Here is a 25,604-nt window from a genome sequence, read left to right as displayed (position 1 = left end):
GATAAGAGTGTTTCTACTGGTTCTGATCTATGAATTGTCCAACAACGTGCACTGAGGGAGCACCTAGGAATCCCACACTTCACCACCCTCATCCTAGAGGCCTCGCTATTACAATGTTTGAATTTGAGTTTTCCAAGAAAAAAAAGTCTTAACTGTTTTTTTGAGTGGAGAACCTTTCCAGCGGAAGTGGAATATACTGCGGTCAAGTTGGAACAAGTAAGTTACACAGTGGGCATATAAACAGAACCACTCACATGCAAGGTGTATCATTATTTGCCTATATTCTGCTGTGAATTAGAATGTCCTTTATGCTAACACTTTCATGTATAAACACTTCTTTAGTGAAATTCTCTGGCCTACGTAATGCAGGAAGTCAGACTAGATGATAATAGTTGTCACATCTGGTCTGAAGATTTATGAGTCTATGAGTACATTGCTATTCTCCCAGTTTCCAGAATTCGATAATTCCATATTTTAACATTCTTAAAACAATATACTTGAAATACACCACTGAGTCCACCTGAGTAACTGCCAGACCCACTTAACTGAAACAATTGCTGGGAACAGATTTAAGACAATGCAATTTGTTGACTAAACAATGGATAAAAAAGGCACACCTTGTCTATACAACAGCATACCTCGTCTTGCCTACAAGCCTATCTACAAGTGTTGGCAACACGGGGAAAATTGTTAGCACTTTGTTCACTTCAGACCATCTTGCTCCTCTTACAGTTGATAAAAAAACTGGTATCGCCCAGATGCACTTTGCTATGTTTAATGAATTATACAATGCTTTCTACAATTCATAAAGTAAATCAACATACAACCAGCACAATGCATTCATTGAGCCTCTGATAACTGAATGAAAAATTGCCTAATGTCTGTTTTTCAGTAAGGTGTGTCAGTTAAGAGGTTATCTATTGTGTACTTAAAGGTTTCATTTTAAAGTTGAAGGGGCTTACAACATATGAAAATGAAAGCTTCCCACATGCTTTATGAATCTGATATGCAGGTTTTGAGAAATCTACTTATCTGCTTGCCTTGTGCAGCAGGTGGTAATCAGAGGCAGGCAAAAAGAAAAAGGTGCTGAGTGACACACTGCTCCATTTCCCAAGGGGAAGTCAGTGAGCACAGAACCTAGCTGGAATGGCTACAGCTTTCCCTGGAAAGGAATAGGGACACAGAGGGAGATGGCAGAATTACTGCTAAGACTCTGGTGCCTATGCAGATTCCATATCTTCACCTCTTGCCTGCCCCAGAGGCCACTCTACCAGATGCTCCTGACTGGGGCGGAGGTAAGTCAGCCAGGTAGTGTGTGCAGGTGACATACTGCTTCCTATATTTTCCTCCTCTTCTCCCACTTAGGACATGTCACAACATGAGAAAGTTACAACAATCTAATTTAACTGGTGTAGAAACTGATTAAATTGTATGTGGACACTAATTTTAGATTAAAAGTGCCTCACTGCGATTTAGTCTAAATTAGGGCTGTCGATTAATCGCAGTTAACTCATGCGATTAACTCAAAAAAATTAATCGTGATTAATTGCACTGTTAAACAATAGAAATTGAACAATTGAAATTTATTAAATATTTTTGAGGTTTTCTACATTTTTGAATATATTGATTTCAATTACAACATAGAATACAAAGTATAGTGCTCACTTTATATTATTTTTGATTACAAATATTTGCACTGTAAAAATGATAAAAGAAATAGTATTTTTCAATTCACCTAATACAAGTACTGTAATGCAATCTCTTGATCATGAAAGTGCAAGTTAGAAATGTATTTTGTTGTTGTTACATAACTGCACTCAAAAACAAAACAATGTCAAACTTTAGAGCCTACAAGTCCACTCAGTCCTACTTCTTGTTCAACCAATCTCTAAGAGAAACAAGTTTGTTTACATTTATGGGAGATAATGCTGCCCACTTCTTAATTACAATGTCACTTGAAAGTGAGAACAGGCATTTGCATGGCACTGTTGTAGCTGGTGTTGCAAGATATTTACATGCCAGATGCGCTAAAGATTCATATGCCTCCTCATGCTTTGGCCATCGTTCCAGAGGACATGCTTCCATGATGATGACGTTCGTTAAAAAAATAATGTGTTAATTAAATTTGTGACTGAACTCCTTGGAGGGGAGAATTGTATGTCTCCTGCTCTGTTTTACCCACATTCTGCCATATATTTCATGTTATAGCAGTCTCTGATGGTGACCCAGCACATGTCGTTCGTTTTAACTTTCACTGCAAATTTGACAAAACACAAAAGATACCAATGTGAAATTTCTAAAGATAGCTACAGCACTTGATCCAAGATTTAAGAATCTGAAGTGCCTTCCCCCTGAGAGGGACGAGGTCTGGAGCATGCTTTCAGAAGTCTGAAAAGAGCAACACTGATGCAGAAACTACAGAACCCAAACCACCAAAAAAAGAAAATCAACCTGCTGATGGCATCTGACCCAGATGACGAAAATGAACGTGCGTCGATCTGCACTACTTTGGACTGTTATCGACCAGAACCCGTCATCAGCATGGACGCATGTCCTCTGGAATAGTGGTTGAAGCATCAAGGGACATATGAATCTTCAGTGCATCTGGCATGTAAATATCTTGCAATGCCAGCTACAACAGTGCCATGCAAATACCTGTTCTCACTTTCAGGTGACATTGTAAACAAGAAGCATGCAGCATTATCTTCTGCAAATGTAAACAAACTTGTTTGTCTGAGCGATTGGCTGAAAAAGAAGTAGGACTGATTGGACTTATAGACTCTAAAGTTTTACATTGTTTTATTTTTGAATGCAGGATTTTTTTGGTACATAATTCTACATTTTTAAGTTCAACTTTCATGATCAAGAGATTGCACTACAGTACTTGTATTAGGTGAACTGAAAAATATCTCTTTTTATAGTGCAAATATTTGTAATCAAAAATAAATATAAAGTGAGCACTGTACACTTTGTATTCTGTGTTGTAATTGAAATCAATATATTTGCTTATGTAGATTATGTAGAAAACATCCAAAAATATTTAAATAAATGATATTCTATTATTGTTCAACAGTGCAATTAATCACACGATTAATTGCAATTACTTTTTTTAATTGCTTGAAAGCCCTAGTTTAAATTCATTCCTTACTACTTAAGGAATTGGTACTTCTAAACTAAGGTAGTTAGATTCGTGCAATTTCACTGTGAAACTGGTGGTGCTGAAAAGTTATGAGAAAAGTCAGAAGAGTAGCAACAGCCACCTCCCCGGACTCAAGGGAGTCTGTGAAGAGGAGCCTGCACAGACTGCTGGAAGGAGGCGAGTTTATCCAGCAACCATTAGCACATGCAGCGGTGAAGAGGTGCGGGGAACTTGTTCACTGGGGATAGATGGAATTGATTTATATTAGTGTGTGGTGGTCCATGTATTTTCTCTTGGGCTAGTAGGCTCAGGCCTGGTCTATGCTTAAATTAGATCATCCTAGCTACATTGCTCAGGACTGTGAAAATTTTCATGCCCTGAAAGACAGTTAGATCAACCTAACCCCCACTGTAGATGCAGCTAAGTCGACAAAGATTCTACCATTGACCTAGCTACTGCCTCTCAAAGAGGTGGATTAACTACACCTATAGAAAAACCCCTTCCATCAACATAGGAAGCATCTATACTATGGCACTGCAGCAGCTGTAGTATAGACATGGCCTTAGCCCTCAGCAAGGAGGAGTCAGGAAAGCTTTCAAGCCCTCTTGATGCTGTGTAAATATTTACATAGTCAGACCTCTTTCCTCAACAGTGCCCTGCGTTGTTCGTGAGCTGCATTTTACTTTACACAGATTTATGTAACATTATAAAAGTTACTGTGACTTGCATTTTGCCAATGCAATAGCAATTACTCTAAGTAGACCTGAGCGTATGTTATTTTGGATAATTCCTCTCAATAGGACCTCTAACCACTATTTATTAATTTGTAACATTCCCATTAGATTAGCACATATATGCGCTTTTTGGAAACAAATGAATAACTTCTAAAGAAAAAAACTAAAATCTTTCAAATGCTTTGTTTATACAGCTATCTACTCACCTACTTTTATTTCTGTATTTCCAGAATATTAGTTAATTGTCTTTAGTAATGCAAATCCCATTATAAAATGTAGGATACACTTCCTGCAGGCTTGTTTTTCAAATATAAGAACATGTTCTTCATTTTCAACAATTTTTTTCCCCCCACATAGTCATAGCAACAGAAATCTGAGGCTTCCATGTAGTCTTTAACTTGCCTTTATTGTAAACAAAAATCTGGCCAATATAATTCAGGGTAAAAACTAGGGCAGACTGTCTGGTAAACGAATACACAGTAATACTGAGAACAACAGATGCCTGGAAGGGACTGTCAGACTTGATTGCATTAAAGCAGCTCATTTTTTTTTTTTTTTTTTTTTAAAGAATGAAGCTCCTATACTCATGAAATAATTCTTTCTAATCTGGAAGAGCATCAATGTAATTTTCCCTAATGCCATTTTTAAAAATTGTCTGCATTAGAAAACATAGTACTTACCTCTGCCCTTTTAAGCATTTCCCATTTATTTAGAATTTTCATTGCATAAATGCGTTCTGTGCTCTTCATTTTAACAACTGCAACCTGGAATAATAATAATTTTGTTTAACTAAAACAAATGGAATTTAACAGTTTCAACACATTTTTTCAAACAGCTGATAAATGATGCAAAGTATTGTTTAATAAAATCAGATTACTGAAGAGTAAGTAATTAGTGACCAAGAGTCAGTGAACAACTCGCTGAACATATTGGTAAGTTATTTTTCCCTTCTAAGAAGGGAGTTGTAAAAGCACATTACTACTCATTTACTTGACACACAGTATGCCAGGTGTGGTCAACAGTTCATGATCAAGTGGATGGGGGATGGTACAGGAGGAGCATGAAGTCTTTTATATGAAGATGTGTAGTAAAGCTACATTGTTTGCCAAGAACAAGCAATGTTTGTATACCATGGCTTTAGCCAATGAAAGAACATTTAAAAGGGCAGCCACAGAGAACAGAAAAACTGCTACCCAAAGGGAAAACAAATTAGAAGCCAGCCAGAAACACACTGATATAACCAGACGCCTGATATTGGACAGTTTTTATACGCTGCATACTGACTTTAAAAAATGGAAGCAGAGCTAGTTAGCATGTACACTATTTTATTTGAGTTGTACCACGTATCCTACTTGTCAAAGACTTGCTTATGCTGCTCTGTCTTGGACAGTAGTGGTGTATATGGCTGTATAACGGAGAGAGGGTGGAAGAGAACATTCTCCAGTACTGTACCTTACTAATATGGCAAACTATACACTGAGGCTATGTCTACACTAGGGAGTTTACAGCGGCACAGCTGTACCGATGCAGGGAGCTCTCCCGTCGACATAGCGCTGTGCACACTACCACTTGTGGCAGTGAAATGTATGTTGCTTAGGGGTGTGTTTTTTTCACATCCCTGAGAGACAAAGGTTTTGCCAACATAAGCAGTAGTGTACACATGGCCTAAGATAAAGCAGCATGGTGTCTTTAAATTGCAGTGAAGGAATATAGTTCTATTTTGGAACTGTGAAGGCTACATTTTAGGCAGGGCTTGAAAAATCCATTTGCCCAGGGCTAATAAGAATCTTTCCTGGGCAAAAGTCATCAACTTCTAAAAAACTTAAGCTTTCATTTCGGTGAAGAAAAAGTTTTAATTCTTATGGTTGCAAAGAAAATGTGATCCAAACGTCTAGTAATGCAGTGCCATCTTAAGTCTGCAGCCAGACTGCTTGAGTGCCTCTGCTGTTGCTGATCGCTTTCCTAGATTTCAGCAGCCTAAAAACTGACTTGTCAGTTTTCACTGTTGCTTTTCAGAACTCAGCAGGCAGCAGTGAAACTGACAAGAATCAGATCAAATACACCGCCACTGTTACTTGAAAAGACTGAGTAGCAGTGGAGGCAGGCACTGATGCTATTCACTGAGGAGGTTGAGTGGAAAATGAGGCTGGAGTAGAGCAGCTAAGAGAGACCACCCCTCACAAAACAGGCAACTGGAGCAGGGAGACTGAGTAGCAGAGAATCTCACTCACCATTCTAGCCGGAAGCTCTGGGTTGGGGGGCAGGGGGAGAGAGAATACTCCTCCCATCCAATATCCAGAAAGGGGTGGAGTGGGGGTCTTCAAGATTATCAGACACCAATTAGGCAGAGGGTGACATGGAAGATGAAGACCCTAAACAGAGTTCAGTGACACATACTGTTCTCTAAATGTCTACAAAGACAACTGGCTTCTGTAAATTCTAATTCTTACGCTACTGAACAATAAAAAAAATTATCTAGGTTTATGCCTCTTGTTATCTTGGACTTCTAGCCACCACCAAATTGTGGAGTGACTCACCCACTTTGCATTGCTGTGTGCGGCTTTCTCTTATAAAGAATGGGGATTTCATACCTCTAAGTAGATAGTCACATCAAATTAGTTTCCTTTCATTTTATTTCATAATTGCTACTATGGGAGTACTCGATCTTCTGCTCTCTCTCCTTCCCATAAACTGCATGGATATCCAGAACCTATCCATTTTAGCACTACTATGTAAACAATGAATGAATCTTCACATCACCCTCCTATGAATAAGTAAGTAATATTCTCATTTTACAGATAAGGAAGATGAAGCACAGAGAGTCTACACAAGTTTCCCAAGTTCATATAGGAATCATAGCCAGGAACAGACTCTAAACCTCACAAAACCCAGCCCTATACTTCAACCAACAAGCCATGTTTGAGCGTATTTTTGTTTGTTTGTTGGTATTTGTCTCTCAAGAGTGCACGAAAATAGTATCTCTGAGGCACACATATAAGCCAACTGTACAGTTGCATTGTGAGCTAGGACTCTGATATTATTTGTACTAATTTTGTAGTACATTTTCCTTCAAAATGGTTTTATCTGAAAGCTCTGTTCCACTTGTACTGGAATAAAGAACAAGATAAATCTATACAGCTGAGAGAATGTTTTCAGACTTCAGTAAGAGCAGACACTTTGCTTCCAAAATCCTAGCTAAAAAAGCCTCATCTTGTGACTCCATCTTCAAGAAGCAATTTGAGCTTTGAGGATTTCAGGTCTGAAATGAAAATAAGGTAGACTATTAAGCCAAGTTCCATGCTGACTTCCACCCTGTTTCATCCCATTTAATTAAATGGGTTGTAAATCAAAGCAAAATTTGGCTCTAAGCACATTGCAGAACCCTCCCCATTACTGAACTCTATCCATTACTGTCTAAGGTTGAGCACGTGTCGTTGTAGCCGTGTTGGTCTCAGGATATTGAAGAGGTAAAGTAACATCTTTTACTGGACCAACTTCTGTTGGTGAAAGAGAAGCTTTTGAGCTATACAGAGCTATTCTTCAGATAAAAAAGATTAGCTCTTTCACCAACAGAAGTTGTTCCGACAAAAGATATTACCTCACCCACCTTGTCTCTCTAAGGTTGAGCATATCAGGTAAAACAAGGTATGAATTTGCAAGTAATCCTCTTGTAAACTGTTTTAATGTCATTTTTACAGTCTAAATAAAAGTGTAAGAAATGAGCAGAGACTTCACTGAAAGTAAGTAAAGGCTTACAAATTTGATTGACTGGGCTTCCAGAGAATCTAGAGATTGATAATAAAGACACTCTGCTGGATAGCTTATGGATCTTTGGATGTTCAACCTTTTGTAAAGCATGCTAGCATTAAGTCAATGCAAAGGCAAAAGACAATTTGCTACATCTACAGTACTTACTGTATATCAAACCTTCAGAAAAAAATTTAAGCAACCAGAGTTTTAGGAAACCAGAGTTCTAAGGGACAAAAACTGCTATTTACTCAGATAACACTTCCCTGATGTTAAAGAGAAGATTGTAAAATTATCTAGAAGGCCTTGGTGCATAACACCAAATCTGGTGATTTTTATATCAAGCACAGCTATTGGTAATTGTGTTAGTTAAAAGTTCATCTCAGGTTTCAAATAGAAACTTTTTTTTATCTGAGCAAAATCCAGGGACACTTGGGTGTAAGTGATGTTTGTAAGAGAAGGAAGATGCAAAAGAGTCCAGATGTCATGCAGTGCGTGCGTGCTGCATATTTTCCTTTTAAAAGTGTACAAGCTATACACCACTTTTACCTATCAGAACAAAACATGAGATGATATAAACATGCTGTTAGAGTCTTAATTTATTCAGTTATGAATTTGGTAACTCTTATTGTTCTAGTTACAGCTGCTGTAGGTAAGGTAATCTTGATAGTAGTTTGTGTGCTTCATTATGTTGGTAGGGGTATCCTAGGTATTGATTACTGAAACAAACTTGCTTTATGAACTAGAACTGCCCTAATATTCTCAGAAGGGGAGTTTCTGTGAGTTAATGCTAAACTGAGTGCCAGTGCTCCACCTGGATAGAGGTCTGTCTACTTAGACCAGCTTTTATCTATTCAGATAAGTTGTTAATTAGGTACATTTTAAAATTAAAATAGAGTTACTAAAAATGGCTTTGTTGGGGTTCATTTTTATTGACTCAATTTACATAGAAAAAAATCAAGTTAGACTTTTTAACGGTCCACCCTTTACATTTCCTTGGGATCTGAAGCTCACAGTAAGTTCTTTCCATTTTGCACATCATTACCAGCAATAAAGGTTCTGCAAACCAGTTTGGCCCTCAACACCACCTAAGTTATCCAATTGCCTTCAGTGGGGTTGCACATACATAGATGACTAAGTGGAACTACAAAGAATTTTCTATTTAGGCTCTTATAACATGCCTATCACCATAGTAACTTCACACTTGGATCCAACAATAACAGGCACTGAAGAAAACCCTAAAATAGTATTAAGTTCCTTAGAAATATTTTCAAATTGAAACACTGTCTCCATTCCCATGTAAGAGTAAATTGCTTGTTTTGATATTTTTATTAAGAACTTATTGTGGGCAAGCAAAGTCAATTCAATGTTTTGCATTATATTCTGAATTCAATGAAGTTAATGACCATTCATAGCTCTTATGGTAGTCTGCTCCTGATCCAGCCCCTGAAGAAGTTCAGTCTCTCATGCTAATGATTTTTCTCCCTATTGCTCAACAGTTCAGGAGGGAAGGTAGCCCCTGCAGGTAGCTAGGGCCAATCCCATGGAAAGTTCTGAACAGACCTTTAATAGATTCCTGTACCTTTTTTCAGGATGTATGACTATTTTTAGATATGATACACAAAGAAGCAGAATCTAGCTCGCTCTCTCCTGGCTGTGTTGACAATGCACTACCAACAGGCACAAGAAGTGTTGGCTCTTATTTGTCCTTGAAGTGACCAGACATGATTGAATACTCACAAGAAACAAAATGTGTTCACATTCTATGCACTTTTCAGAGTATAACTGCCCTCTTAGTCAACCCATCCCTGATTCTGAATCATATTAGTGCCTGGAAATCTATGTTTAATCATAAAGTGGGCACAATGGACTCCTTTTGTTTTCTCTCTCATTATAGCTTGTTAGTAATTCACAAATATGTTCCATTCTGCGGACAATAACGGTGTATGTGGGGGATGGGAGGTTAAATGTATTGATTAGATTGATTGCCAGAGCATAGTAAGCAGAGGGATAGATATTACTATAAATTACTAATAAATTTCTGTCTGTGTTGTAATAGTATTGCTATGAAAAGATGTTTCTAAAGCACCTATCATATCTAGACAGGGCACATGATTAAGGATTTTAGCTATTCTTGTGCAAAGCAGGCCCAAACTGTTCCACCCTTCCGTTCTATACATAGTTACTATTTCCCAGAAAACTAAAGCATTGCGTTTGCATGCAAAAATCCTTAGTAATGAACAAGGGAAGGAAAGTAATAGTTTCTAAACTGTATTTGCCAGCTTTCCATGAGATGTCAACTGCCAAACATCCTCTCCTCTTGAGAGAGTTACCCAACACCCATATTTAAAGAGTTATTCTTTAAAAATAATTGTTTATACTGTTAATTGTTTGAGTATATATTTTTTCACACTGAAACATACAAATACAGTGTAATATATATGCATAGCTCTTTATAGCAAATAAGAAACCCACTAAGGGATTCTTGGGGGGGAAAAAAACATAGGAAAGTTACATAGTTGTGTAAGCAATTCAGAATGCTGAAGAGTTCACATTTTTAGTCATCTAACAGGAATCTATAAAACTCATTTTTGTTCAGTTCTATGACAGAAAAAATTTCAAATGTACAAATTCACAACTGGATTGAAAAAGCTATTCTGGGCAAAATTTTAAAAAATGCTTAAGTCCCATTGACTTTCAATGAGGCTTACATTTCTAAGTACTTATGTCACTTCTGATAATGGGACTTGGTGTCAGCAGCACACCTGGCTCCAGGCCTGGTCACTAGGCAACCCAACAAGCTCAGCTGGTCCCAATGAGCCTTCTCCAAATGATCATGCTTCCTAATTGGGCAGGAGATTCTACAGCTGCTATGCAGGCCTGGGCTTAGCCACCTGGAGGTCCCTTCTGGAATGACAATAGCAGAAGCCCAGCTCACCCTTGAGGACTTAGTTGGGACCTTACAGGAACCGCAGGCTCAGACTGCGTCACTTTGAGATCAAAATGCAGTCCTGCAGGCTCAGGTGGGGCCCATGAAATGCACGCCCAGGCTATCGCAATACAGGACAGGAATGCTGCCCTCCAAGCCCAGGTACAAGACCAGGCAGCAGCTGTGGCCCCCCAGGCCTCACATCTACTGTCCATTAGCCCAAGGTCCTGCTCCTGACAAGTTCACTGGGGACCGCGCCAAATTCCACAGATTCTTGAATCAATGTCACCTGCTGTTTGTACGGCACCTGCTATCATACCCCACAGATCGGTCCAGACTAGGATTCGTGATTACCCTACTTACAGGGGAGGCCTAGGCATGGACTTCCCCAGTACTGGAGGGGTCTAGCCCCCTTCTCAAACACCTCAAGGAATCTGACCAGGCAATGGCATGCATTTTTGACAACCCTGTGTCAGTCACTGGGCATTAAATCAAATCACTGTACACAACCAATATCCCCTTCACTGAGCTCTTGGAAAGACTCTGATTAGCCTGTGTCTTCATGAAAAATTAGATGTGCATGGAGCATATGACTTGGTTAGAATCCAGCAGGGGGACGAGCTCCAATCCAGTAATGGCCATTTTGGATGTCTGGACTCTGTAACGTGCCCACTAACTTCCAACATTTCATGAATGGCATCGTCAGGGATATCCCTGACTAGTTTATGATCATCTACCTAGATGACATTCATCTTCTCTGAAAATCAAGAACTCCATGACCATCACATATATAGCTTTAGATCAGCTTCCCCAGAATCAACTCTGCACCAAGCCTGAAGAGCGTGAATTTCACAAGGACTGCCTGGTCGTTCCCTTAACATCCCTCCTCAAGAAGGGAGCCAAATTCGCCTGGTCAGCCAACGTGCAGACTGCGTTTTATCACCTGAATCCTTTCTTCTTCACATCCACTCCTATCCTAAACCACCCAGACCCCACTTGGGCCTTCATCACAAACTGATGCCTCACACTTTGCAATGGGTGCAGTCTTTTCTCAATTCACTGGTCCCCACCAGCTACTTCACCCCTGTGCCCTTTTCTCCCAGAAACTGACGCCCACAGAGGAAAAAATATGACACTAGAACAAGAACTCCTGACGATAAGGGATGCCTTTGAGGATCTGCACGCGTCCTTGAAGTGGCCCATGCCCCAGTCTATGTGCAGACCAATCACAAAAACCTAGAGCACCTACAGACAGCTTAACAGTTAAGCCAATGCCAGATCCATTGGGTGCCTTTTCAATCCAGATTCAATTTTACAATCACCTATCGCTTGTGGACTAAGAATGTGGGACAGGTCTGCTTTCCCAAAGTAGACGGAGAAGCTCTTTCAACTGTTATCAAACCCTCCTAGTTTATCAGAGGAACCGGTGAGAGCCATCTGATGATCACCATCTGCTCTCTGCTCCCCAGCAACTCACTGGCAGCACCAATCTGCCAGTCTCTGGAAAACGCGGGCACCTCCCTTGGGTCAAGCTTCCTTCTACAGCAAGGTCTCCTCTACCATGGGGATAGCCTTTACATTCCTGAAGGAAAGCCCCAACTCCAAGTATTGAGGCTGTGCCACAACTCCCCCATGGCAGGACATTTTTGGGCAGTTTAAGACCGGGAACCTGATTTCCAGGTATTTCTGGTGGCCAACCTTATGAAAAGACATCAAGGACTACATTAGGATGTGTGATCTCTGTGCCCACGCTAAAAAGACCATACAAGACCAGTGGGCTTTCTCCATTCTCTTCCCACACCTACATGTCCTTAGGCACTCAGTGGTCCTGACAGTTGTGGACTTCCTGACAAAAATGACCCATTTGAACCCCGCTGTATGCTTCCATCAGCCTGTGAAACACCACAGCAATTCTTGGAACATGCCCGCATGCCTAAACACATAATTTCTAATCAGGGTGCCCAATTTGTTTCCTGGTTCTGACAGGTCTTTCTCCACCTTCTTGGCATCAAGACCTTCATTTCAACTGCCTTCCACCCTCAGACTTACTCTGAACTGAAGTGTCAACCAGACACTGGAACAGTATCTCTGATGTTTTCTGAATTTTCACCAACATGACTGGGTTCCCCTATTGCCAGGCCAAATTCGCTTACAATGTTGCAACCCACATCTCCACCCAGCAAAACCCATTCTTTATAAACTTTGATTTTCAACCTTGGTTTCACCCTGAACTATGAGAAGGCTCCCCTGTTCCAGCAGCCACACACTGGGTCTTCCATCTGCAACAAATTCATCAGGAGCTCATGGAGTATTTAGTGGCTGCCAAGGAGTCTCATAACAGCTATGCTGATAGACATCAGCAAGTAGCCCTGGACTTAAACATAGGTGATAAGATGGGGCTTCCTGCCCAAAACTTGGTCAACCTGTCCCTCTGCCAACCTCGACCATAAGTGCCTCGACCCATCTCAGATGACCCAGAAAATAAATCCAGTGAGTTCAAACTCCAGCTCCCAAAGTCCCTCAAGAGCTACTCAGTCTTTCATGTCATCTTTCCCAAACCACTCCTCAACAACCCCTTCCTCAAACAGATGGATCCACTGCCACCACCCACAATGGCCATAGGGCAGGAATAATGCAGGGTCCATCAAATCCTTGATTCCCAACAGGTCAGAGGTAAGATCCAGTACTTAGTGGATTGCAAGGAGTACAGGCCAGCGGAGCAATCCTGGAAGACCACAGAAAACATCCACGCCCACATCCTGTTACAGGAATTTCACCAAGAGTACCATGACAAACCAGAGCCAAGAGCCCCTAGAAGTAGCCCTAGGGGAGAGGGTACTATCAGGAGAACAGCTAGCTCCCAGCACGGTTGCTAGGCAACCCAGCAAATTCAGTTGGTCCCAGTGAGCCTGCTCCAAAGAGTCATGCTTCCTGATCGGGCAGGAGAGCCTGCGGCCTGCTACTTGAGCTTGCAGTGGCAGCTGCACAGCTGCTGCTCAACGTGTACCACACCCACAGCTGTGCTTGCCCTGCTCCTGCTTCCAGCCCTAGCTCCTGTCCCGTTCCAGCCATGCCTCCTGTCTGCTCCAGTCCAGTCTTTGCCCCCCATTTCTGCCCCTGGTCTTGAATCCAGTTCAGACCTTTGGCTTGGCTTCTCGACCCCGACTTCAGCGTCAACCTCAGCCTGGTACCTAACTCCTGGAGCTACACTTGCCACTTCTCTGAACTGCCACTGCAACAACCACAGAAGGTCCAGCTGCACCTATTAAGTAGGCTGCCCACACCCTAGTAGCTTATGCTTGGGTTCCCATATTGGGCACTTTTTAAACTTTTACCCTCTGTTATTATGAGAGTGATTCTTTTTCCTTTAAAGTCAATGGCAAAATTCCGATTGGCTGCAGTAGTGCAGGATCAGACTATTTCTTCATTGCTAAAAATATCACAAAACAAAGTTTAGTTGTACATCCGCCTCAGTACTAATATGTGACCTGCATTAACTTTAAGGAGAGTCACATGTACAATCAGAGAAGAAAAGTTCCTAAAGAGATACACACACTACTGAAAAGAAAGTCAGATATGAAGCATGCACAGGACTGGATTAAGGCTATTTGGAGCCACAGACACACCCCTCACAGGGCTGCCACATATGCCCTCCTGGGGATGGTAGTGGCCATCCACACAAGAGCCATTTAAGGGGTTAGTGTCAGGCACTTCATGCAGGCTGGGACCACACTCCTCTCTAGAGCACTGCTTCCTATTTCAAGTGGTCTGAGGTCTGTCCCACAGAAGCCTCAGCCCCACGCATCCCCCTGTGCAGGGCTGTCTGCCTACCACCCACCACCCCAACAAAGCCAGAATAATAATAGTGATGATAGTGGCAGGCCTCCCACTAACCCATACACACTCCTCTGTTGGGTGGTCTTGGCAGCTCCCCCCGAGGACAGCAGATAGGAATGGGGCAGTTAGCACCTCTTACAATTACTGTTTCAGACTATGTGCAAACTCAGGAAGTCATCATTACTGCATCAGTTACACATTTTAAAGGTTTTCTTCACAACAAGAGCAAGAAACATTTTTTAAAATGAAATTACAGGATTTAAGAACCCAGGGACCTAAACTTGTACCTAAAGTGCACGTATGCATTCAATTTGGCCCTGAATGGACAGTAACTGTTTGTTTAGCTTATACAGAAAGGAGAATAGATGGCCAGTGGGAATTACTGAAAACTTGTTTCTTATTTCTAAAAATACTTAACTTCCTATTAGCTTTAACCATCCTCTCACTTTCCCGTCTCTCATTCGTTACATGAATTTTCAACCTGGGTCCCATGAACAGGTGTCAGTAAATGGCAACCACCCTGGCCATTTCTATATTGCTAGAAAGATCTTTCTAAATTGACAGGAAGATCTTGGCTACATGGGAAGAAGAGGAAGGAAAAGGAATGTCAGTATAGTACAAGTTGGAAACCATTGATTTATTACATCAGCTTGTTGTATCGTGCCTTAAATTAGGCACCAATTCTGTATCTGTGCAGGCAAACCCACATGTTTTGAAAAATTTTAAAAGTGGATATATCCACATTTGATATTGAACAGAGTAGAATTCAATTTTCAGCCATTTTTTTTATTTTAAGTCCAGTTTGTTTAGCTATTCAGCTTTTTTAATGTAAACATCTTTTCCTTCCTGATTAGTGTCATGTCCAGTAACTGCTGACAAAAATATAGATCAGAGCATGGTTTTAATTAGATTCTTCTTACACGCCTTATATATCATTTTACAGCATCAATCTAGGATTTTCTTATTTTAACGCTAACTAATTATTTACACTGATGTCAGAGGAATTAACTCTGTGTATTCCCTGGATTCCAATCAACTAGTTTCTAACCAAGTTCCCATAGTATGTACATAGTTTATAGGAGCAATAATATTCATGTGCCGTAATTCAGTTAAAATTAAGATTTCCAGCATGTTGCTTTACACAGGACTTGGGTAGTGTGGCATCTGATCTATCTTAGCAAACAAGAGAGTCTATTTACTCTTGCATGGAGCTCCAGCTTCTGTCTTTGACTACCGTCCTGTTTTACGATGGTCATAATATCTAGCACTTACTTAATAGTACACAGGGCTGAAGGATCCGTTCGCCAGTGACAAGCATGAAGTATTCCATAGAAACTGGAGGGAGCTTAAGCCTTCAATTTTGAACACAAAAAATGCAACTTTTCATTTAAAAAAGTTTCTGTGATTGTGAAGGCAACCTTCCAAATACAAGAATATAAACCCACTGCAGTATTGTCTTCCTGAGTTTGTAGACAGATACCTAACTCCACTGCCTCTGTGGCTTCTCATAGCTCTGACAAGCAGCTAAATGAAATTAAGATTGTCACTGCTGCTACTCAGGAACTTGTGGGCAGTAACATGAAAAACTATACAGATGCATACAGTCCAGTTTCACATTCTTATTGTTTAGGAAAGCTCTAAGTGACAGCATAGGCAGGTATTGGAGACTACATTAATGGAGACTAAAAACCCAAAATATGAGGCTGGAAAAACAAGAGAGTAGCAGAAAAGCTCTGTCCTATCCTTCCTCACAGGAGACTTTAGAGAGGGAAAAGAAAGCTCCTTTGCCCCTACCTGAGCTAAATGAGGATAGAGAATCAAAGGTATCAAACACACACATTATACAATATATTTTACCAATAACTAACATTGTTCAAAGTATCTAACAATGAATTGCAAAGACTTCTTACCTCGCCAAATGCACCTCTTCCAATTACTTTTATAATTTCAAAGTCATCTCGATGAAGTTGCATTTCCTTCACCAATTGTGTAAATGGTTTTGCTGTTAAAAAAGTAAAAATTAAAATTAACACATGGAAGTATACGTTTTCCTAATATCCAACCTAGACCTACGCCACTGCAACTTGAGACCACTGCTCCTTGTTCTGTCATCTGCCATCACTGAGAACAGCTGAGCTACATCCCCCCTCACTCTTCTCTTCTGCAGACTTAGGGCTTGTCTACACTTACCAGGGGATCGAAGCATGATGATTAATGCATCGGTGGCCAATTTAGCGGGTCTAGTGAAGACCTGCTAAATCAACCGCAGATCGCTCTCCTGTCGACTCCTGTACTCCACCTGAACGAGAAGCACAAGGGGAGTCGACGGGAGAGCGTCTCCCATTACATAGCATAGTGTGGACCCCGTGGTAAGTAGATCTAAGTACGTCAACTTCAGCTACATTATTCACGTAGCTGAAGTTGCATAACTTAGATTGATCTCCCACCGTAGTGTAGACAAGGCCTAAATAAGCCCAGTTCCCTCAGCCTCTCCACATAAGTCATGTGCCCCAGCCCCCTAATCATTTTCGTTACCCTCCGTTGGACTCTCTCCAATTTGTCCACATCCTTTCTGTAGTGGGGGGCCCCAAAACTGGACACAATACTCCAGATGTGGCCTCACCAGTGTCGAATAGAGGGGAATAATCACTTCCCTCGATCTGCTGCCAATGCTCCTACTAATGCAGCCCAATATGCCGTTAGCCTTCTTGGCAACAAGGGCACACTGTTGACTCATATCCAGCTTCTCATCCACTGTAACCCCTAGGTCCTTTTCTGCATAATTGTTGCCTAGCCACTCGGTCCCCAGCCTGTAGCAGTGCATGGGATTCTTTTGTCTTAAGTGCAGGACTCTGCACTTGTCCTTGCTGAACCTCATCAGATTTCTTTTGGCCAAATCCTCCAATTTGTCTAGGTCACTCTGGACCCTATCCCTACCCTCCAGTATATCTACCTCTTCCCCCAGCTTAGTGTCATCCGCAAACTTGCTGAAGGTGCAATCCATCCCATCATCCAGATCATTAATGATGAGGTTGAACAAAACCGGCCCCACGACCGAACCCTGGGGCACTCCGCTTGATACTGGCTGCAAATAGACATCAAGCCATTGATCACTACCCACTGAGCTCGACGACCTAGCCAGCTTTCTATCCACCTTATAGTCCATTCATCCAATCCATACTACTTTAACTTGCTGGCAAGAATACTGTGGGAGACAGTATCAAAAGCTTTGCTAAAGTCAAGGTATATCACGTCCACCGCTTTCCCCATATCCACAGAGCCAGTTATCTCATCATAGAAGGCAATCAGGTTGGTCAGGCATGACTTGCCCTTGGTGAATCCATGTTGACTGTTCCTAATCACCTTCCCCTCCTCCAAGTGCTTCAAAATGGATTCCTTGAGGACCTGCTCTATGATTTTTCTAGGGACTGAGGTGAAGTTGACCGATCTGTAGTTCCCCAGATTTTCCTTCTTCCCTTTTTTAAAAAAAAAGATAGGCACTATATTTGCCTTTTCCAATCATCTGGGACCTGCCCTGATCGCCACGAGTTTTCAAAGATAATGGCCAATGGCTCTGAAATCACATCAGCCAACTCCCTCCGCACCCTTGGATGCATTAGATCTGGACCCATGAACTTGTGCACATCCAGCTTTTCTAAAATAGTCCTTAACCTGTTCTTTCACCACTGAGGGCTGCTCATCCCCTCCACATACTGTGCTGCCCAGTGCAGCAATCTGGGGAGCTGACCTTGTCTGTGAAGACTGAGGCAAAAAAAAGCATAGAGTACTTCAGCTTTTTCCACATCATCTGTCCTAGGTTGCCTCTCCCATTCAGTAAGGGTCCCACACTTTCCCTGACCTCCTTCTTGTTGCTAACATACTTTGCTCTATTATAACTATTTAATCAGATATTTCTTGTTTGTGCAAAAAGGAAATGTAGCTTGAATAAATGAAATGCATTTTCAGATGCTGTGAACATGGGAGTGTGGTTTAAGTTATTCAGAGTTGGTAAATTCCTAAGTAGATTCAAAGTAGCAACTTTTGAGAACTGATTCAGCAAGGTACACCACACAAATATTAGCAGCAAACTAAAAGGTAATGTATTTTTTTTTAAATTACTAATCTAATTTTAACAATCACAGCAAATCCATATAAAGAATGTTTCCACATTTTCAGTTATAGAAGAATATATTTCCATTTTCTCCTTTACACAAAGTATGGTGGAGTATTGTGTGAAGAGAAAATTAAAATTCATGTCACAGAAAGTATAGGTTTGAGACAGAAAGTATGTGCCTATCTAAAACAAGGATCTTGTAACAAAGTTTCAGAAGCAATATTCAATTTACAATAGTAACACCCAACAGCATGATTTGGCTGAACTTAACCTCACCTGCCTGCTTCTTCACAACACTCCTTATACCATCCACCTAGGTTTATTTCTCTACGTGTGATTGGCACTGTGAAAGACAAGTAGAAAGCCCTTTTCCAGAGGAGTTTATAGAAAGAAATAGGACACAAATCAGAGATACACCAGGCAATACAAAGGGTGTTTCCGTCTTTGGGCCTTTCGTTGATATATGGTAGGGGCAGGGAGGGGAGTGTTTTTGAAGGGGAAGGATGAAGAGGATAAGGAAACATTTTTACTTAAACTCCCTTAACTTTTCTTCATTCTTGACTTCAAGAACGTAGGTTCCAGTTTACCCTCACTGCACCTTTTCAAAAGAAACAACATTCCTGTGATATTGCTACTAGTATAGTACTCAGACAGGTTTAACAAGTTACTGTATGTATACATGTATCCAGGTATTGAAAAATGTATCCACCATCTGGGAGCCAGAGACCAGCTTACTATTCAGGGTGAAAAATACCTGCTCCTCCTCATTCCCTCTCGCCAATCTACTCCTTCTGCAATTTAAAGAAATAAACCTGCACTGTATTTAATTGTATAATGCCAATCAGACCTCCATTTTACAAAATGTAACTTTCTTTTATTTCTTTCCTGACTTCACTCTTTTTTTTCTTTCCAATCACAGAATGTGGTATATCTTTTTCTGTGATTTTATCTTGTGTTCTCTCTCTTCCTCTACCCCATATATCACTTTCTTTCCCTATATTGTGTTCTCTGCTGCCCACTCCCATATCCCCCCCTTATTTTCTGACTGTCCAACCTCCCCCACAACCCACCTCTCATATACACAAACACCCTATTCTGCTTTTCTGATTGATCCCACAATGTTTTTCATACACCATGCCCTGTCCTCCATCCACTCAATCATATACTGTATAAGTCTTGAAAAAATGTATCAGATAGCTAGAGCTAAAGCACTAATCTAATGCACTAGCTACCGAATCACGTAAGGAAAAATAATTGTTAGGGGACAAATAAATCACATGGGAGCCGGAAACACATAACAGTATGTGGGGAAAATAGCAGATGTGTCAAATTTTTTACTTGGGTCTGGCTCATGGAGTTTCACAGATAAAGTGCACTGCATAAGAAGCCTTTCATCACTTTCACTTTATTCAATGGCAGTGGTGCTCAATGGAGAAATGTATAAATTTTAAAAAGATTTATCTTCTTCTCAGTCTCAGACCCCAAGTTTTTAGATTTAAGTTTGTTTTGGAAAAAGAAACAATTATAATGGGACCTGGAACAAGATGATGTATAGTGGTCTGTGACTACAGGAAGCAATAATATGGCATTCCTGGCTGCACTAAACTAAGGCTATGGCTACACTACGAGGCTTTTAGCGACACAGCTGTGCCGCTACAGCCGTGCCGCTAAAAGGAGCGCAGTATAGCTGCTGATTGTCGGCAGGAGAGAGCTCTCTCCTGCTGACAAAACACTTCCACGCCCCATGAGCGGCAGCAGCTTTGTAAGCGCTGTTCACACCAGAGCTTTTCATCGGTAAAACTTTTGTGGTTCGATAAAAGTTTTGCCGACGAAGTGCCAGTGTAGACAAACCCTAGGAAAACCTAAAGGGCATAAAGGTTTGATGCAACCTCACAATGCTTAATCAATATGGACACTTCACACACACACTTCAGTTTGTGAGCATATAACTTAACACAAGAAGGACTGAACAAGAAAGTTTGCATTATTATAATTAAGTGCTAGACAGAGAAAATTTTGACATCTACTAGTTTGAGGCAACTATAGAAGGAAGAAATTTCCACCCCCAACCCTGATCAGATTCTAGACATCAGCTCTCTCCAACATGGCTGCTGAAGAATGGTGGCAGGATGTTCCATTTTTCATATCTGCTTTTGGCTAGTCAATATCCAATGCCTTTGGAACTTACCATCAATTGCTAGAGAATGAGGAAGCCCCCTAGTTCTCCAATCTCCACACCTCATAAAATAAAGAGCCTCCCCATTCTCCTCAATCCTTGCCTGGCTGCTTGTAAAAAAGGCCTTCCTCCACACTTCTATACTATCCATATTTTGGGGAGAAAAGACGTGGGGGGGGGGAGGGAGAACTCCATGCGAGTTCTACCTACTTGTACTGCTGACAGTTTTTCCCAAACAGCACAAGTATGAAGTTTAGAAGGATTCTCGGTTGTCTTCCCATAAGACACTGAGCAGCAATTATAGGGCCAGAAAAGATTTCCAAGCATATAGTGGGGAGCACCTTCCAAAGGTACAGTGACAGTATGATCAGCTATAAGAGTTTTATGTCTACCTGTTCTATTCTGCACAGCATTTGTGAAGGCAAGGTGCTTAACAGACTGAACTGAGGCAGCCGGCGAGCCTTGCTGCAAGCCACACACAGCCACAGAGTGATGCTGTGATTGTTGGGGATGCCGCCTGCACCAAGTGTGCAAGCCAAATCAAAGATGCTTTGTATTCAGATTTCAGAAACACAGAATGGAATGGAGGTTGATTGAAGCCTGAAAGAGGCACAGTGAAATATTAGCATTTGATGCTTATTGTTTCTTTAGCTGGTGGTGGTTGGAGGCAGCGAAATGGATCTGTCCTCCTATAACAGGGTTTACATTTATCATGGCTTTATATTTGTGATTTTTGGTGCAGACATTATGAGCAGAACTAGTGTCTTTTTTTCGATTAGCTTTTTATTAATTTTTTAAAATATATAGATACAGAGAGAAAATAAACTATACATCAGCTACATAATATATTAACCATTTGCTACCTAAGTTTAGTGATACTTGAAACATGGATATAATATGGTTAAAATATAAATCTATTTGTATAAACTGTATTACACAATTTACAAAAACAAAATTTATCAAAATCTAATTGAAGTAAAATTTTAAAAGAATAGACGCAAAATTCAGGAGGGGTGTAGAGACAGGGAGGTAAGGAAGTGGTCAAAGAGGAGGGAGAGACAAGGAGGAGTCCCCTGGATTTAATAAGATCATTCAGATACTTCTAGAAAAGCATGCCATACCTGAGAATTTCTCTTTGGTATTTCTGTTACAGTATACAATTCGTTCCATGGTGGCCAAGCTTAGGATGTCTATAGTCCTAAATTGGTCGGTAGTTTTTTGGATGTCCATTTTTATAGTACTAGTCTTTTAGCGATTAGTGCTCTGGTAAGCCAAAGTTTTTCAAATTTATTCAGCTTCCAATTAACATCCATTAGGTATAAAATTACATGTTTAGCTTGTATCACAATTTTATTTGATAGGAAAATTGTAACTGCAATTAAGTTCTACCCAAAACATACTGTTATAGGAGCATTCCCAGAGCATATGGGTTAATCTGGCACTGTGACTCAGCAGGTGCTAGCATTTGTCTGACTTAGTGGCACCTGTTTTGAATAGTCAGAGAGGGGTCCAATGATTTTCTGCTGGATTAATCTTAAATGGAGGCCCAAGGAACAGGACGGATCTTGAGGGTAAACCCAAGCATGCCTGATGATCTGTAAACATGCAGAAAAATGCTAAAAAACAACTTTATTTAAACACTCCAAACATACAGGCCTGCTGAAATAGGTAATGATGCAAAACCCCACATAAAAACAAGACATGGTTTCTGAACCACAGGGACAGGAAGCAACTGGCCTAGGATTTCTTTGTCTGGCTGTTCGACGGATAGAGTGCGTCATGGGAATACATAAGAGGAAGCAGGTGAATATCAGGCAGTCCATTACGGGCTACTACTATTACACCACTATGCTGAGGAGCTGGTAACTGAGGAGCTGGTAACTGATGAACAAGTACGGGGCCTATGAATAGGATAATACAAGTTGCCTTCGGTCCTGCACGTACTTCCTCAGAAGTTTACAGTGAACTCTTGTTCTTGCTGCTGTATTCGACTACCATGATGGATATAGTCTGCTATTGCTTGAGTCTTCTTCACTAAGTCGACATTCAAAAAAAGTTCAGTTTGTTCTTCACAAAGTAACTGTTAGCATCCCTTTGCAGGGTCCTCTGAAGGCAGACACACAAATCTTCTCTTGTTCTTCCAGTTTCAGGCTGGTTAAGCATTCTGTGTTCCAGCAAACCTGTTCCTTCTCCTGCTTTGTGATACCGCAGTATTTCCTAGTCATAACCCTCTTGCAGAAGCAGTCACTGAAATGTAAAATAAGGAGGGGTTAATAGGTTTATTTATTGTACAGGCATCCACATCACAGAATATGGTAAAAGTTATTTAATTCTGAATTTCGGTGGCTTATTAGGCACTCTGTCCTTAGATGTGAAGTAGTAAAGATATAAATCTAAATGTCTTCCAAGTTTTAAACTGACTTTTGGTGAAAGTGGTTCAGAGGGGAATAGGAGCAACATAAATTCAGTACAAAGGATCTAACAGGTGAAAGATTTATGCCGAAGGTTCCAATCAAGGGAAAGGAAGTGAGCAGGGGCAAGGATAGTAAGTCTGCAGTTGAGCAACTTTCCCAGATGGTAACAGTGAACACTTAAGGACTGGAAAAGTATAGGGTATGTCTACACAGGGATAAAAGCCCCTTGGCATGGCCACAGCTGGCTTGGGTCAGCTCACTCTGGCTCGTGGAGCTAAAAATTGCTGTGTAGACATTCAGGCGTGGGCTGGAACCTGAACTCTGGGACCCTCCACCCTCACAGGGTACCACAAAATGTCTACACAGTAATTTTTCAGCCCCAAAGCCCTGAGCCCCATGAGCCGAGTCAGCTGAACTGGGCCAGCCACAGGTTTTTTATCCCCATGTAGACATACCCATAGTGAGCTCCTGGGGGGGGGGGGGGAGGAGTTAGAATTACTCAATAAATTTGATTGCCAACTCAAGCATTGGCTTTACCAAAGATATGAGATTACTCAAGAGAACCAGGGGAAAATTCTAGCTTAAGTAGTATGTTCTCTGCTAGACTGATGACACAGCCTTGTTGGCTGGCAGGGAGGTTGGACAAAACCATTATTCCACCCCACTCTGCCTGTGGTTGATGCTGAGCAGTGTGCTATCAAAAAATGCTTATGCCTGTGTTTCAAGCAGAATGACATGTAATCACAACTAGATAAGAGCAGACAGCTAAACAGATGCACTAGTCTGGTGTACAGGCTGACAGCTTCTGTGTAGTAATACATGCCTGGGGGAGGGGAGACATGGCATCTAATACGTATCTTAAATAACCTTGTTTTTACTTTTTCTATACTTAATCATAGATAAATACTGTCTGAAATTTGGGGGGATAAGGGAGAGGGGAAGAAGGGCAAATGAGAAAGCTGCCAAACCTGAAGTGTCAGAGAGAGAGAAAAAATTGCCACGTGCACTGTTGCAGTGCCATGAATTTGGAGGGGGAGGATGCTTAAGTCCTCTTATGAAGATGCATCCCCCAGTAATGGTGACATTCATTAGGACCTCCAGCACAAAAGCATGAAAGAGCATCAGTAATAATGAGAATAGATAACATACCTTGTGTAGCAGTCCTCATCTTCTCCTGAACTTGCTCATCAGTAATCTCTAGAGTCCAAGATCCTGTGAGGAGGTTTCGTGATTCTGGAAGAGTCAAAAGGCATCTCCAGGTCCTGGTTCACCTCTGAGTTTCATATGGTTGTGAAAAGAGGCACTCTCCTCCCTCTGTCTTGGTTCCTCAACAACCTGGTGCCAAATGCCTCCTAGAAGCTGTGACCCTAAGAACGCCTCAACGCCAGCTGGCAAAGGGTATATTGTTCTGTAACAGCAACTCTTGGCAGGCCTGACAAACTCACTACATCCAGCACACCACTTTCATAATATTTATCCATAAAGAAAATAATGTAAGGTCTCTAATAAAAGCTTATGTCACACTGATCCTCAATCATTGCATGCTGTATGTATGGATAATATTTAAGGAATTGTGTATATGCACTGAAAGTACATTTTAAAGTCAGTCCCCAACCAAAGAGAAAAAACAAGTTTATTCCAGATAGGAGTTAGAATGTATCTTGGTTCACATGTAAAGTAAGCATGGTAAATCAACACAGTGGGAGCCCAATTCACATATTTAGTCAATAAGGGGATGGGATGACATCAAAGATTAAACCACAGGGGGTTGTCCTGTCTCTGGGGAGAGGGGAAGAAGAACTTTGAAGAATATAAAGAGATTACAGAGAGACGTTTTGTTATCCATTCACTGAGGAAAACGCCCGATGGAGGGGCATGCTTCATGAACACTTGGATTCTAGTTTATCTGAAACTAGCTAGTTCTGCAAAAGACTGACCCTTTGGGGGGAAATCTACTTTATTATATAGGAAAGATAGCCATTGATAAGTACAGTTCCAGCTTTGCATTTTATGATTTTGTTTATATGTAATCATTTGTTTTCATTACTATCCTGACTCTATCTCTTCAATCTTAAACTTTAACAAACTTATGATTGTTTTCACTATTAATATATCTCAGTGCTGTGATGTTATATAGAAGCAGACTTCCAGCTGAACCAAACAAACTTGTGTGTACGCCCTCCCCTTGCATGAGTGTCCTGTGATTAAGGGCTGAACATGACAGGTGGAATTCTTCTATGGGACTTGGGATGCACCTACTGGTAAACTGCAAGGCAAAGTTAGGGCTGACAGAGCCCCGAGATTGTTTGGGTGGCCAACGGATCAGTTAAACACCAGCAAGTCTTCCTCTCATTGGAGGCAAGGGGTAACAATTGACTCTCAGTTCTGGGTATGCCAAGAAAGCATCACAGAAGGATGTTTATTGATAAAAGTGCTAACAATGCAGTCCCATCCCAGCATAAAGGGGCAGATTTTCCTCCCTGTCCCAAAGCAAATGATGGCATCCAATGAGTT

The 25,604-nt window shown here is 41.0% G+C and overlaps 1 protein-coding gene across 1 annotated transcript in view; it reads right to left on the bottom strand.

Moving 5' to 3' along the window:
• Positions 1-25,604, bottom strand: part of CDC42BPB (CDC42 binding protein kinase beta) — a 122,964-nt gene that overhangs the window by 70,852 nt on the left and 26,508 nt on the right. Inside the window, exons 2-3 of the mRNA XM_065404075.1 lie at positions 16,297-16,388; positions 4,554-4,637 (exon numbers count right to left, since the gene is read on the bottom strand). Coding sequence (XP_065260147.1) covers positions 4,554-4,637; positions 16,297-16,388 — 176 coding nt within the window. The remainder of the gene's footprint in view (positions 1-4,553; positions 4,638-16,296; positions 16,389-25,604) is intronic.

This window comes from Emys orbicularis, chromosome 4 (genome assembly GCF_028017835.1).
Source record: "Emys orbicularis isolate rEmyOrb1 chromosome 4, rEmyOrb1.hap1, whole genome shotgun sequence".
Lineage (NCBI taxonomy): Eukaryota > Metazoa > Chordata > Testudines > Emydidae > Emys > Emys orbicularis.
This window is presented reverse-complemented; position numbering and strand designations above follow the sequence as displayed.